General features: G+C 46.2%; 1 protein-coding gene across 1 annotated transcript in view; it reads left to right on the top strand.

Moving 5' to 3' along the window:
* The window catches only part of masp1 (MBL associated serine protease 1), a gene marked incomplete at both ends in the record, with an annotated part of 30112 nt that overhangs the window by 241 nt on the left and 17371 nt on the right, over nucleotides 1–12500 (top strand). The window contains 2 exons of the mRNA XM_083636389.1: nucleotides 3562–3736; nucleotides 4958–5089. Of these exons, the coding sequence (XP_083492515.1) occupies nucleotides 3562–3736; nucleotides 4958–5089 (307 nt within the window). The remainder of the gene's footprint in view (nucleotides 1–3561; nucleotides 3737–4957; nucleotides 5090–12500) is intronic.

Here is a 12500-nt window from a genome sequence, read left to right as displayed (position 1 = left end):
GTGTGTGACCACAAGGCACCACTGCCATGTTTCTGCCTGTCTGTGTGTGACCCCAAGGCACCACGGCCATGTTTCTGCCTGTCTGTGTGTGACCACAAGGCACCACGGCCATGTTTCTGCCTGTCTGTGTGTGACCGCAAGGCACCACGGCCATGTTTCTGCCTGTATGTGTGTGACCCCAAGGCACCACGACCATGTTTCTGCCTGTATGTGTGTGACCACAAGGCACCCCGGCCATGTTTCTGCCTGTCTGTGTGTGACCACAAGGCACCCCGGCCATGTTTCTGCCTGTATGTGTGTGACCACAAGGCACCACGACCATGTTTCTGCCTGTATGTGTGTGACCACAAGGCACCACGACCATGTTTCTGCCTGTATGTGTGTGACCACAAGGCACCACAGCATGTTTCTGCCTCTCTGTGTGTGACCCCAAGGCACCACGGCCATGTTTCTGCCTGTCTGTGTGTGACCGCAAGGCACCACGGCCATGTTTCTGCCTGTCTGTGTGTGACCGCAAGGCACAACAGCCATGTTTCTGCCTGTCTGTGTGTGTGTGACCACAAGCACCACAGCATGTTTCTGCCTGTCTGTGTGTGACCGCAAGGCACCACGACCATGTTTCTGCCTGTATGTGTGTGACCACAAGGCACCACGGCCATGTTTCTGCCTGTCTGTGTGTGACCACAAGGCACCACAGCATGTTTCTGCCTCTCTGTGTGTGACCCCAAGGCACCACGGCCATGTTTCTGCCTGTCTGTGTGTGACCACAAGGCACCACAGCATGTTTCTGCCTCTCTGTGTGTGACCACAAGGCACCACAGCATGTTTCTGCCTCTCTGTGTGTGACCGCAAGGCACCACGGCCATGTTTCTGCCTGTCTGTGTGTGACCGCAAGGCACCACGGCCATGTTTCTGCCTGTCTGTGTGTGACCGCAAGGCACCACGGCCATGTTTCTGCCTGTATGTGTGTGACCGCAAGGCACCACGGCCATGTTTCTGCCTGTATGTGTGTGACCGCAAGGCACCACGGCCATGTTTCTGCCTGTCTGTGTGTGACCGCAAGGCACCATGACCATGTTTCTGCCTGTATGTGTGTGACCACAAGGCACCATGACCATGTTTCTGTTTACCGGTTCGATTACCGTTTAAGCCACATAGATTTTTTACGTTTTTCTTAATTGAATTACGTTCCAAAGATTGAGTATTAGGGTCAGGCAAGTAAAACAATTTGGTTAGGCTTTTGGTTTTGGTTTGGTCGTGGTTAAGAAAACCCTAATGCTAACCTTAACCAAGTTGTTCTTGCCTAACCCTAACCGTAACAACATGCTTAAAAATACAAAACAAAAAACAACAACAATGAAACATGTTTGAAGAGCTGTCATGGCGATTCCGCTGTTCCACGTCTTGGCCTTCTTCGGACCACAAGGTATTCTGGGTATTTCTGTTGTATTGGTAGACTTGGCCTTCACACCTGGCGCTTAAAAGCAGAACTGAAGCTTGAGGCAGGCTCAAGCTGAGCTGACGCCTAACCGCTAACCATTGAGCGTAGGTTCAGCGTAGGTTGAGCGTAGGTTCAGCGTAGGTTGAGCGTTGCTTCAGCGTAGGTTCAGCGTAGGTTGAGCGTAGGTTCAGCGTAGGTTGAGCGTAGGTTCAGCGTAGGTTCAGCGTAGGTTGAGCGTTGCTTCAGCGTATGGTGTGAACGGCCACTTACAAGCTCCTGTTGCAGACTAGACTGAGCAGACGGATAGGTGATGACTGGTATGGCTCTGGTGACGCTTCACCAATATCACCACTACACACGCACGCACACGCACACGCACACACACGCACGCACGCACGCACACACACACACGCACACACACACAGGGCCTCATTCATATCCAAATGAGCCCATAGGGCGCCACGGTAACGCAGCACAGTAACCGCCCCCCCGGCAACAAGTTCCCACCAACAGGCCCAGCTGCTACCCACAATGCAGTGTGTGTATGTGTGTGTGCATGTGTGTGTGTGAGGTGTGCTCTGTGTGTCCATGTGTGTGTGTGTCCACGCGTGCGTGTGTGTGTGTGTGTGTGTGTGTGTGTGTGTGTGTGTGGGTGTGTGTGTGTGTGTGTGTGTGTTTTGTGTGTGTGTGTGTGTGTGTGTGTGTGTGTGTGTGTGTGTGTGTGTGTGTGTGTGTGTGTGTGTGTGTGTGTAACCGGCCGTTCATTGACATTCTCGAAGCAAACTGACCAGAATGTCAGATAAGACTGGGGCCTGGACTGTTAATACACACACACACACACACACACACACACACACACACACACACACACACACACACACACACACACACACACACACACACACACACACACACACACACACAGATAGACCCTCCTTGAATCAGCGTATCATGTTTAGGGGGTTTGCATGCCTCAGGGAGCCTCACGCTTGGTTCACACCACAAACATCTCAGAAGCAGCCCTGCTTCAGCGCTGAAGCAGCGCTTCACGGAAGCTTCCAGCAGGAGCCTTGCCATTCCCACCAGAAGCACTCTGTTTTCCTCCATGCCTCGCTCTGTTTTGCCCCCCGCTCACAACTTGCATTGACTTAATGCCTGGCTGCTTAAAAAATAGACCAGAAGCTGAAACTATCACTGCAGCCCGCATGCAGCGTCGCTTCAGCGTGGCGTGGCTTCAGCGTGGCGTGGCTTCAGCGTGGCGTGGCGAGGCAAAGCGCTCTGTTTTCACCGAATTGTGTTGCTAGGAACAGTTTGAAACCTATCTTATTTCCTGTCCGCTATTGTATCAGCAAACACTGCAACAGTTAGTAAGCTAGGGGCTATTTAGAATGTTTAGGTTGTCAAGTTAAAACTGTTGATTACGTGCAGGTGGAGGCAGATGGGGAGGAGTTAGCTGTGTTCAGTAATCAGGTGACCCTGTGTGTTTGCAGGTGGTGGCGGATGGGGGAGGAGTTAGCTGTGTTCAGTAATCAGGTGACCCTGTGTGTCTGCAGGTGGAGGCGGATGGGGGAGGAGTTAGCTGTGTTCAGTGATCAGGTGACCCTGTGTGTTTGCAGGTGGAGGCGGATGGGGGAGGAGTTAGCTGTGTTCAGTGATCAGGTGACCCTGTGTGTTTGCAGGTGGAGGCGGATGGGGGAGGAGTTAGCTGTGTTCAGTGATCAGGTGACCCTGTGTGTTTGCAGGTGGAGGCGGATGGGGGAGGAGTTAGCTGTGTTCAGTGATCACGTGACCCTGTGTGTTTGCAGGTGGAGGCGGATGGGGGAGGAGTTAGCTGTGTTCAGTGATCAGGTGACCCTGTGTGTTTGCAGGTGGAGGCGGATGGGGGAGGAGTTAGCTGTGTTCAGTGATCAGGTGACCCTGTGTGTTTGCAGGTGGAGGCGGATGGGGGAGGAGTTAGCTGTGTTCAGTGATCAGGTGACCCTGTGTGTTTGCAGGTGGAGGCGGATGGGGGAGGAGTTAGCTGTGTTCAGTGATCAGGTGACCCTGTGTGTTTGCAGGTGGAGGCGGATGGGGGAGGAGTTAGCTGTGTTCAGTGATCAGGTGACCCTGTGTGTTTGCAGGTGGAGGCGGATGGGGCGGTGCTGGCTGTGTTCTGTGGCAGGGAGCAGACAGACACAGAGGAGGTGCCCGGCCAGCTGCTCCTCTCCCCGCGGAGCTCCCTCAGCCTCCTCTTCTCCTCAGACTTCTCCAATGAGGAGCGATACTCCGGCTTCACGGCTCACTACAGCGCCGTGGGTGAGCACTGAGCACGCACACGAGCACCGCACCGGCATTTACACTTTAAACAGGTACCGTGCGTGGTTCACACCAAAGGCCAATTTGAATTATTCTGCAAAGTTGAAAAAAATTCTACTGGCAAAAAAATAAATAATTAAATGGCATCATTCGCGCTGTGAGAATTCATGTCTGTAGCCTCATACCACCTGGGGCGAAATCTCATCTACTTTGTATGTAATCTCGTCACACAAATTTGCAAAAATGGCCCTGGTTTGAACACAGTTATCAACGAGTTGCTACAGTACAGTACAGTACAGGCACTGACATGGAGAAATACATGTCAGATTGGACAAAACCAGCTAAGATGAAAGACACTTTTTTGAGCCACTCTGGCTAATGGTTTTCCAAAGTTACAGCTCAGCATTTTCACGAGCCACCTCTCCCTCCCTCTCTCTCCCCCTCTGTCTCTCATGCCTCTCTCTCTCCCCCTCTCCATCTAATTATCTAATTAACCATTCACTTAAGGTTTTAGAATTTTTGATTTGAGTGGTAAATGTTATCATCTGTTTATGTATGTTTTTGTCCTGCGGACACACGCGCTCATACCTGCATACAGATTCACTCGTCTTGTCCCACACACAAGGACCACAATGGAAACAAGCCCTCGGGCTTTATTGTGTTTTATTCCTTTTGAGCAATATGTTGATGTTGTGTTTGTCTTGTACTTACCTGCTATTATTGTTTCAATAAAGTTATCAATCAATCAATCAATCAATCCATGTGCCTCTATCCCTTTCTCTCTCTCTCTCTCTCTCTCTCTCTCTATCTGCCTTTCTCTCTCTCCCTGTCCCTCTATCCCTTTCTCTCTCTCTCTCTCTCTCTCTCTCTCTGCCTTTCTCTCTCTCCCTGTCCCTCTATCCCTCTCTTTCCCTCTCTCTGCCCCCTCCCCTCTCTCTCCCTCTCTCTCTCTCTCTCTCTCTCTCTCTCTCTCTCCCTGTCTCTCTCTGTGTCTCTCTCTGTGTCTCTCTCTTTGTCTCTCTCTCTCCCTGTCTCTCTCTGTGTCTCTCTCCCTCTCCCTGTCTCTCTCTGTGTCTCTCTCCCCTCTCTCTCTTTGTCTCTCTCTCTCCCTGTCTCTCTCTGTGTCTCTCTCCCCTCTCTCTCTTTGTCTCTCTCTCTCCCTGTCTCTCTCTGTGTCTCTCTCCTCTCTCTCCCTGTCTCTCTCTCCCTCTCTCTCTCCAGATGTAGATGAGTGCAGAGACATGAGTGATGAGGATCTCCTCTGTGATCATTTCTGTCACAACTACATCGGCGGTTACTACTGCTCCTGTCGCTATGGTTACCTGCTGCACTCTGACAACCGGACCTGCCGAGGTGTGTGTGTGTGTGTGTGTGTGTGTGTGTGTGTTTGCCTAAACACAACCAAAGTTGTTTTCTTACACTAGATTAGAAAAAGTGACAGTAATTGGGGTTGATGAAAGTTCAAGTGAATTTAAACAAGTTATTTTCAATGTGTCAGAAAGCGTGCCCAATCTGCCCATACATTCCCACAGAGCAGAAATGCGATCATTTCTACCTATCCGTGGATTGCAGAAACATAAAAGATGACATTTGACCTTTTTTTTTCGGCGTCTAGGCTGCTTGTTGAAGTAAATCATGTGTGTTTTGTAGTTTTCTGGCATCCAGGCTGCTTGTTGAAGTAAATCATGTGTGTTTTGTAGTTTTCTGGCATCCAGGCTGCTTGTTGAAGTAAATCATGTGTGTTTTGTAGTTTTCTGGCATCCAGGCTGCTTGTTGAAGTAAATGATGTGTGTTTTGTAGTTTTCTGGCATCCAGGCTGCTTGTTGAAGTAAATCATGTGTGTTTTGTAGTTTTCTGGCATCCAGGCTGCTTGTTGAAGTAAATCATGTGTGTTTTGTAGTTTTCTGGCATCCAGGCTGCTTGTTGAAGTAAATCATGTGTGTTTTGTAGTTTTCTGGCATCCAGGCTGCTTGTTGAAGTAAATCATGTGTGTTTTGTAGTTTTCTGGCATCCAGGCTGCTTGTTGAAGTAAATCATGTGTGTTTTGTAGTTTTCTGGCATCCAGGCTGCTTGTTGAAGTGAATCATGTGTGTTTTGTAGTTTTCTGGCATCCAGGCCGCTTGTTGAAGTGAATCATGTGTGTTTTGTAGTTTTCTGGCATCCAGGCCGCTTGTTGAAGTGAATCATGTGTGTTTTGTAGTTTTCTGGCATCCAGGCTGCTTGTTGAAGTGAATCATGTGTGTTTTGTAGTTTTCTGGCATCCAGGCTGCTTGTTGAAGTGAATCATGTGTGTTTTGTAGTTTTCTGGCATCCAGGCTGCTTGTTGAAGTAAATCATGTGTGTTTTGTAGTTTTCTGGCATCCAGGCTGCTTGTTGAAGTAAATCATGTGTGTTTTGTACTTTTCTGGCATCCAGGCTGCTTGTTGAAGTTAATCATGTGTGTTTTGTAGTTTTCTGGCATCCAGGCTGCGTGTTGAAGTGAATCATGTGTGTTTTGTAGTTTTCTGGCGTCCAGGCTGCATGTTGAAGTGAATCATGTGTGTTTTGTAGTTTTCTGGCATCCAGGCTGCATGTTGAAGTGAATCATGTGTGTTTTGTAGTTTTCTGGCGTCCAGGCTGCGTGTTGAAGTGAATCATGTGTGTTTTGTAGTTTTCTGGTGTCCAGGCTGCGTGTTGAAGTGAATCATGTGTGTTTTGTAGTTTTCTGGCGTCCAGGCTGCATGTTGAAGTGAATCATGTGTGTTTTGTAGTTTTCTGGCATCCAGGCTGCATGTTGAAGTGAATCATGTGTGTTTTGTAGTTTTCTGGCGTCCAGGCTGCGTGTTGAAGTGAATCATGTGTGTTTTGTAGTTTTCTGGCGTCCAGGCTGCGTGTTGAAGTGAATCATGTGTGTTTTGTAGTTTTCTGGCGTCCAGGCTGCGTGTTGAAGTGAATCATGTGTGTTTTGTAGTTTTCTGGCGTCCAGGCTGCGTGTTGAAGTGAATCATGTGTGTTTTGTAGTTTTCTGGCGTCCAGGCTGCGTGTTGAAGTGAATCATGTGTGTTTTGTAGTTTTCTGGCATCCAGGCTGCGTGTTGAAGTGAATCATGTGTGTTTTGTAGTTTTCTGGCGTCCAGGCTGCGTGTTGAAGTGAATCATGTGTGTTTTGTAGTTTTCTGGTGTCCAGGCTATGTGTTGAAGTGAATCATGTGTGTTTTGTAGTTTTCTGGCGTCCAGGCTGCATGTTGAAGTGAATCATGTGTGTTTTGTAGTTTTCTGGCGTCCAGGCTGCGTGTTGAGGTGAATCATGTGTGTTTTGTAGTTTTCTGGCGTCCAGGCTGCGTGTTGAGGTGAATCATGTGTGTTTTGTAGTTTTCTGGTGTCCAGGCTGCTTGTTGAGGTGAATCATGTGTGTTTTGTAGTTTTCTGGCGTCCAGGCTGCGTGTTGAAGTGAATCATGTGTGTTGTTGTAGTTTTCCAACATGGATATAAGGTGAGCTCAGAGCGTGTGTCATGTATGTGCTGTTTCGTTCTCTGTGCTGGGCTCAGGCCGTGACTTGTTGGCAGGAACAGCAGACCCTAATCTGGATTAGACCCATGGAATTCCACCTTAAAGGGCAAAGCCGCTCAGAAATACAATTCCCATAACGTTATATCCACAAAGACGTAAGCTCATTTGGGGCGCAGGAGCTCAAACAACCACTCTAGGAGTTCACGGTCAAGTCAGTCTCAGTGTGGCAGCTCCACGTTTAGTGTTGGGGTCAATTCACTTCCTGTTCACCCTGTTTCTATTGCCCCAGGGGTTCTCAAAGGTTGGATGTCTCAGGGACCCAACGTTGGATTGAGGGCCGCCCAAGAAACAAACGGAACACAACATAATTCCAAAATAAATCTTTTCTTTAAAAGCTGTTCTAGAAATACAAGTGATGCCAAAAGTGAATCGTGTGAGAAATGTATTTTGTGTTTTCTGGAGGAGGAAAAAAACATTTGTCCATTTGGAGATGTTTTAATGGCAACACGAAACACACTTTTCCACAATACTAGCTGCTCTTGATCATATGATACCTATGATTGATTGATTTATTAAGGTGTCATGCACATTGCTGTGCCCAGCCCACATGGGCTTACAGGACACACAGAGAATACAGCAGTAAGAACAATGTATAAAACAAATTAAACAATACAATCAAAACGTCACAGCAACAGTACTACATTCAAAACAACATAAGGCGCGAAGCAACACATTGCTCAGACCCACAGAAACAGATCCGTACGTCATTCTCCAAACAAAATGTTTTGTCTTTGCTCCCATGCCTGGCAGATCAAGTTTGCAGTGAGAAAGATACCTTTTTTAAAACACAACTCGAGTTTCTCGTAGTCGTCCAACTCAAAAAAGTCAGCATAAATTGAAGACATTTTACTAAAAAGTATGACCCTTGCCTCATCATAAGCAGTACAGTAGAACAAGAAACGAGTCTCGTTTTCAATCTCCTGTAGTTCACATACTAGACAAAGTCTATCTTCTTCAGGGGTAGCTTTGAGTCTACCAGTTTCTAGTGCTAAGGGAAGAGTTCCCAAGCGTAACTGTGCACACAGAGATCTTTTTCGATTGTTTAAGTCAAATTTCACATAGGGTTCCACACAGTAACTGTCTTTTATGAGGCGATAGGTTCTTAGTTTTGGTTTATGCCATAGGTCGGCAGACCTTTTCTCTTTGTACAGCATAAACATGTTATTCATAGTCATATGTGTGTCGCAGATTAACCTGTTATGAAAAATAAATTACAGATCTTTTGAGTAAAACAAGGCTTTCAATTAATTTGCCCATGGATGACCATGAGCGATGTCCCAGTTAAAAATCTTTTTAGTTAGTTTGTAGTTACTTTTTTTTTCTTTCTCTGGTCAGACTATCATTGCAACTTGGAGACACGGCTAATATTCCCAATACTGCCTGCTCTCCGAGGGCCGCAATTGGCTCGGGGGCCACACTTTGAGAATGCATGCTATCGGCTGACGTGACGTGACGTGACGTGGCGTGACGTGACGTGACGTGACGTGACGTGGCGTGGCGTGGCGTGACGTGACGTGACGTGACGTGACGTGACGTGACGCACTGATCTGTTGAAGAACTGAACTGAAGTAGCCCACATTATTCCTCCACTGACTGATGACTGATGTCCCTTCTTAACTCACTCTAAACATCCTCTCTAAAAAAGAGTTCATCTTTCGTACGTGTCTCTTCACCAGTCTTGGGGGTAACTCATTACAAAAGTAACATATTACATGTAATATATTACTTTTAGCGGTAACTCAGTAATATAATTTATTACTTATAGGATTTCAGTAATATTATATCAGTTACTTTGTCAAGTAACTCAAGTTACAAATTGAGTTACTTTTTTTTTTATCAAAGCACTATTTAAATCATTTCCTAATCAAACTGTGTGGTTTTATGCAAAAAAAACACAATAACATGACATGAACAAAGGAAAAGTATAACATTTAGAATTTTGGATGGTTTACACTGACTTCAAGACGGTTTAAATTCTTTTTCGGGATGGTTCCGGGGCGCCAATGTCATTCTGCTACTGCAGTTATTTTGGTGAAAGTAATGCAATAATAATAATAAGTAATGAGTTACTCTACACAGACAGTAATATTGTAAGGTAACTTATTACTTTCAAATGAAAGTAACTAGTAATATGTAGTATATTACATTTTGAAAATAACTTGCCCAACACTGCTCTTCACTCTCTCTCATATGAGCGTTCTGTGGTTACAGACATTGTCAGAGCACGAACACCTTCTGAGCTGTTGACCTCCTTCCTTCCTTCCTGCTGGCTGGCTGGCTGGGGTTTTGTTGGCGATGCAGCATGGAAGCTGATCCGAGCGTTGAGCTGATTGTACGTCTCTCTGGATCAGACGATCAGCTGTGAAGGCAGGGTTCATGACCTCTCTGGATCAGACGATCAGCTGTGAAGGCAGGGTTCATGACCGTTGGCTTATTCTAATATGGCCGAGATTCTGTGTTCTTAACCCAAGACCTTAAGACCTGAGGCGCCCTCTAGAAAAGCAGTCTAAAACCTAAGGCGCGTTTGAAACAACCTCCTCAAACCTGAGGGATAATGTAGTGTTTAAAGTATCTTTGCTGAAAGGGTTAATGACGTTAACGACATAAACGCTGCATCGGCTCTTAAAGGGATCGTTCGGTTTGTTTGAAGTTGGGTCCTATCAGCTAGTCAGATACACTAACGTAATTCGGTACAGTGGTCTGGAAGCGGGGCGCAGTGTCTAACGAGATCCGGCACCCAGAGGAGCAGCCTCGCGCAGCCTCACACAGCCTTTTCTCTCTCAGTACTGGGGGTCAACAACTAAAACGTAATTTAGCCACCTCAAACAACGCCCACCTAAACAAATCGATATCTGTGTACATGCACGCTCTATTTGAGAATTTTCTGCGCTTTACTTTTCCGCCAAACAGTCATTTCATTCGGCACTACTTTTTCTCCCAACCGTATCACTACCGTATGCCTCCGCTAAACTCCTGCACAGAGCCGCGGTGCTGGATCACTCCGCAGATCACAGGTTATCTCAGTTCACAAAGTAGTTACATCGCGACAGCACGTCTGGAGTATTTTTCCCATCAATAATTCAACGATGGTGCGTGTTTGTGTATTTCCTGGCTGTTCAAACAGACAAAGATCCTGGTCTGGTTATCGGTTTCACCGTATTCCTTTGAAGAACCGAAGTATTACACAGTTGTGGCTTGTTGCACTGAATAGAGACATCAGCACTCCTCCCGAAAGTTTGGCAGAACTTCGCGTTTGCAGTGCACATTTTTCTGAAGATTATCAACAACCCATAGCAGATAAGAAGGACAAGCACTTTGTGAAGAGCGATGCTGTACCTAGACCACAGGTGAGATATGAAATAGGAATCACATCATGCTTGTAGGCTACTATCGCAATTTTTTTTTCTCTTTGGCGGAAAAGTAAAGCGCAGAAAATTCTCAAATAGAATGTGCATGTACACAGATATCGATTTGTTTAGGTGGGCGTTGTTTGAGGTGGCTAAATTACGTTTTAGTTGTTGACCCCCAGTAGGGGAGAGTGGGGTGAGTTGTGCCACTTTTTACTTGAGGTGTCTTTAAAGTGAGGGCATGACAGTAATGCCTCCAACTACAATATGTAAATATATTTCAGGATGTTGTGCACCACTGGGAACACTCCCTTTGGATCTTAAATAAACTGTTAAAAAAATATGGCTATTCTTAAAAAAGTGGTCTCTTGGCACAACTTGCCCCCGGTGCGGGGTAAGTTGTGCCTTTGGAGAGAATACTTTGGGGTAAATTGTGCCATTGATTACTGAAGTAAAACAGAACATTTTCATCTCATATACTGTAATGCTATATCAAAGCAAGACAAAATAAAGATAACACTAAAGTCCAGTGTACTATAACAGGGTTAAACAAGGCTAAACGGTAGCAGCAGTTGACCTACATATTTAACATTTTCAGAAATAAAAATTATGTTCAAAATGAACAAAATCAACTATCACAGAGCCAGGCTACACTTGCCAATACTGCAATATTCTTCAACAAGGTCTATTTAAACATTTAAGAACAAAATGAAATAAAATTTCACTAAATCAACTGCAACTGCACTGGCACAACTTAACCCAGGCCTTTTGGCACAAATCACCCCATCCCCACCATTTTAACAAACTTGTATCATATAGCTGGTTTGGAGCTAACATCATGCTAACAGTATAGCCTCATATTGTAGCTTACTAAAACACTAACACATGTGTGAAATGTTTTCAAGCTTGCCTATAATTGTTCAGACACAACAATCAATAAACCTTGATCATGAAAAATTTACTTTGAGAGGCAAAAAACAGTTTTTTGAACTTAAATGTGCTTAGCTCTTGTGCCATCTGCCTCCCTTCTTTGCAGAGTGAGTAAAATGGATGCCTCTTCAAAAATGTGTGGTCACATGACCAATTTCTTCTATGGTTTTCTAGATACAAGGGGTGGCACAACTTCCCCACTGGCACAACTCACCCCACTCTCCCCTACTGAGAGAGAAAAGGCTGTGTGAGGCTGCGCGAGGCTGCTCCTCTGGGTGCCGGATCTCGTTAGACACTGCGCCCCGCTTCCAGACCACTGTACCTAATTACGTTAGTGTATCTGACTAGCTGATAGGACCCAACTTCAAACAAACCCAACTATCCCTTTAAAGGGAGAACAACACTAATGCTGCATCATGACTTAATAGGTATAGAATAGATAGAATAGATGATAGATCTTAAGAAATGACATAAGAGGACATTTTAGGAAGTTCTTAAGAAGGTTCTTAGGTGCAGTTCCTCAATATTCTGTTAGTAAGGCCGGCTTGTGGGGCATGGTGTCGCCTCACGGCAAGAAGGTCCTGGGTTTGATTCGGCCTGGGACGTCTCTACATTCACCCTAACCCTAACCTCAGCTGTAGGTCTGTTTAGTGTCTGGACTCTAACCTCTGTCTGACTGATAGTGGCTGCTGGTTGCTTGTAAATATTTACATTTCCTGCACGGCTCTGCATGGAGGAGGCTCACAAACACATACACACACGCGCACGCACACACGTGCGAGCGCGTGTGCGCGCGCACACACACACACACACACAAACACATACACACACGCGCTCGCACACACACACACGCGCTCGCACGTGTGTGCGTGCGCGCGTGTGTGTGTGTGCGCGCGCACACACACACACACACACACACATGCGTGTGCACACACACA

This window comes from Poromitra crassiceps (genome assembly GCF_964638095.1).
Source record: "Poromitra crassiceps genome assembly, chromosome: 5".
Taxonomy (NCBI): Eukaryota; Metazoa; Chordata; class Actinopteri; order Beryciformes; family Melamphaidae; genus Poromitra; species Poromitra crassiceps.
This window is presented reverse-complemented; position numbering and strand designations above follow the sequence as displayed.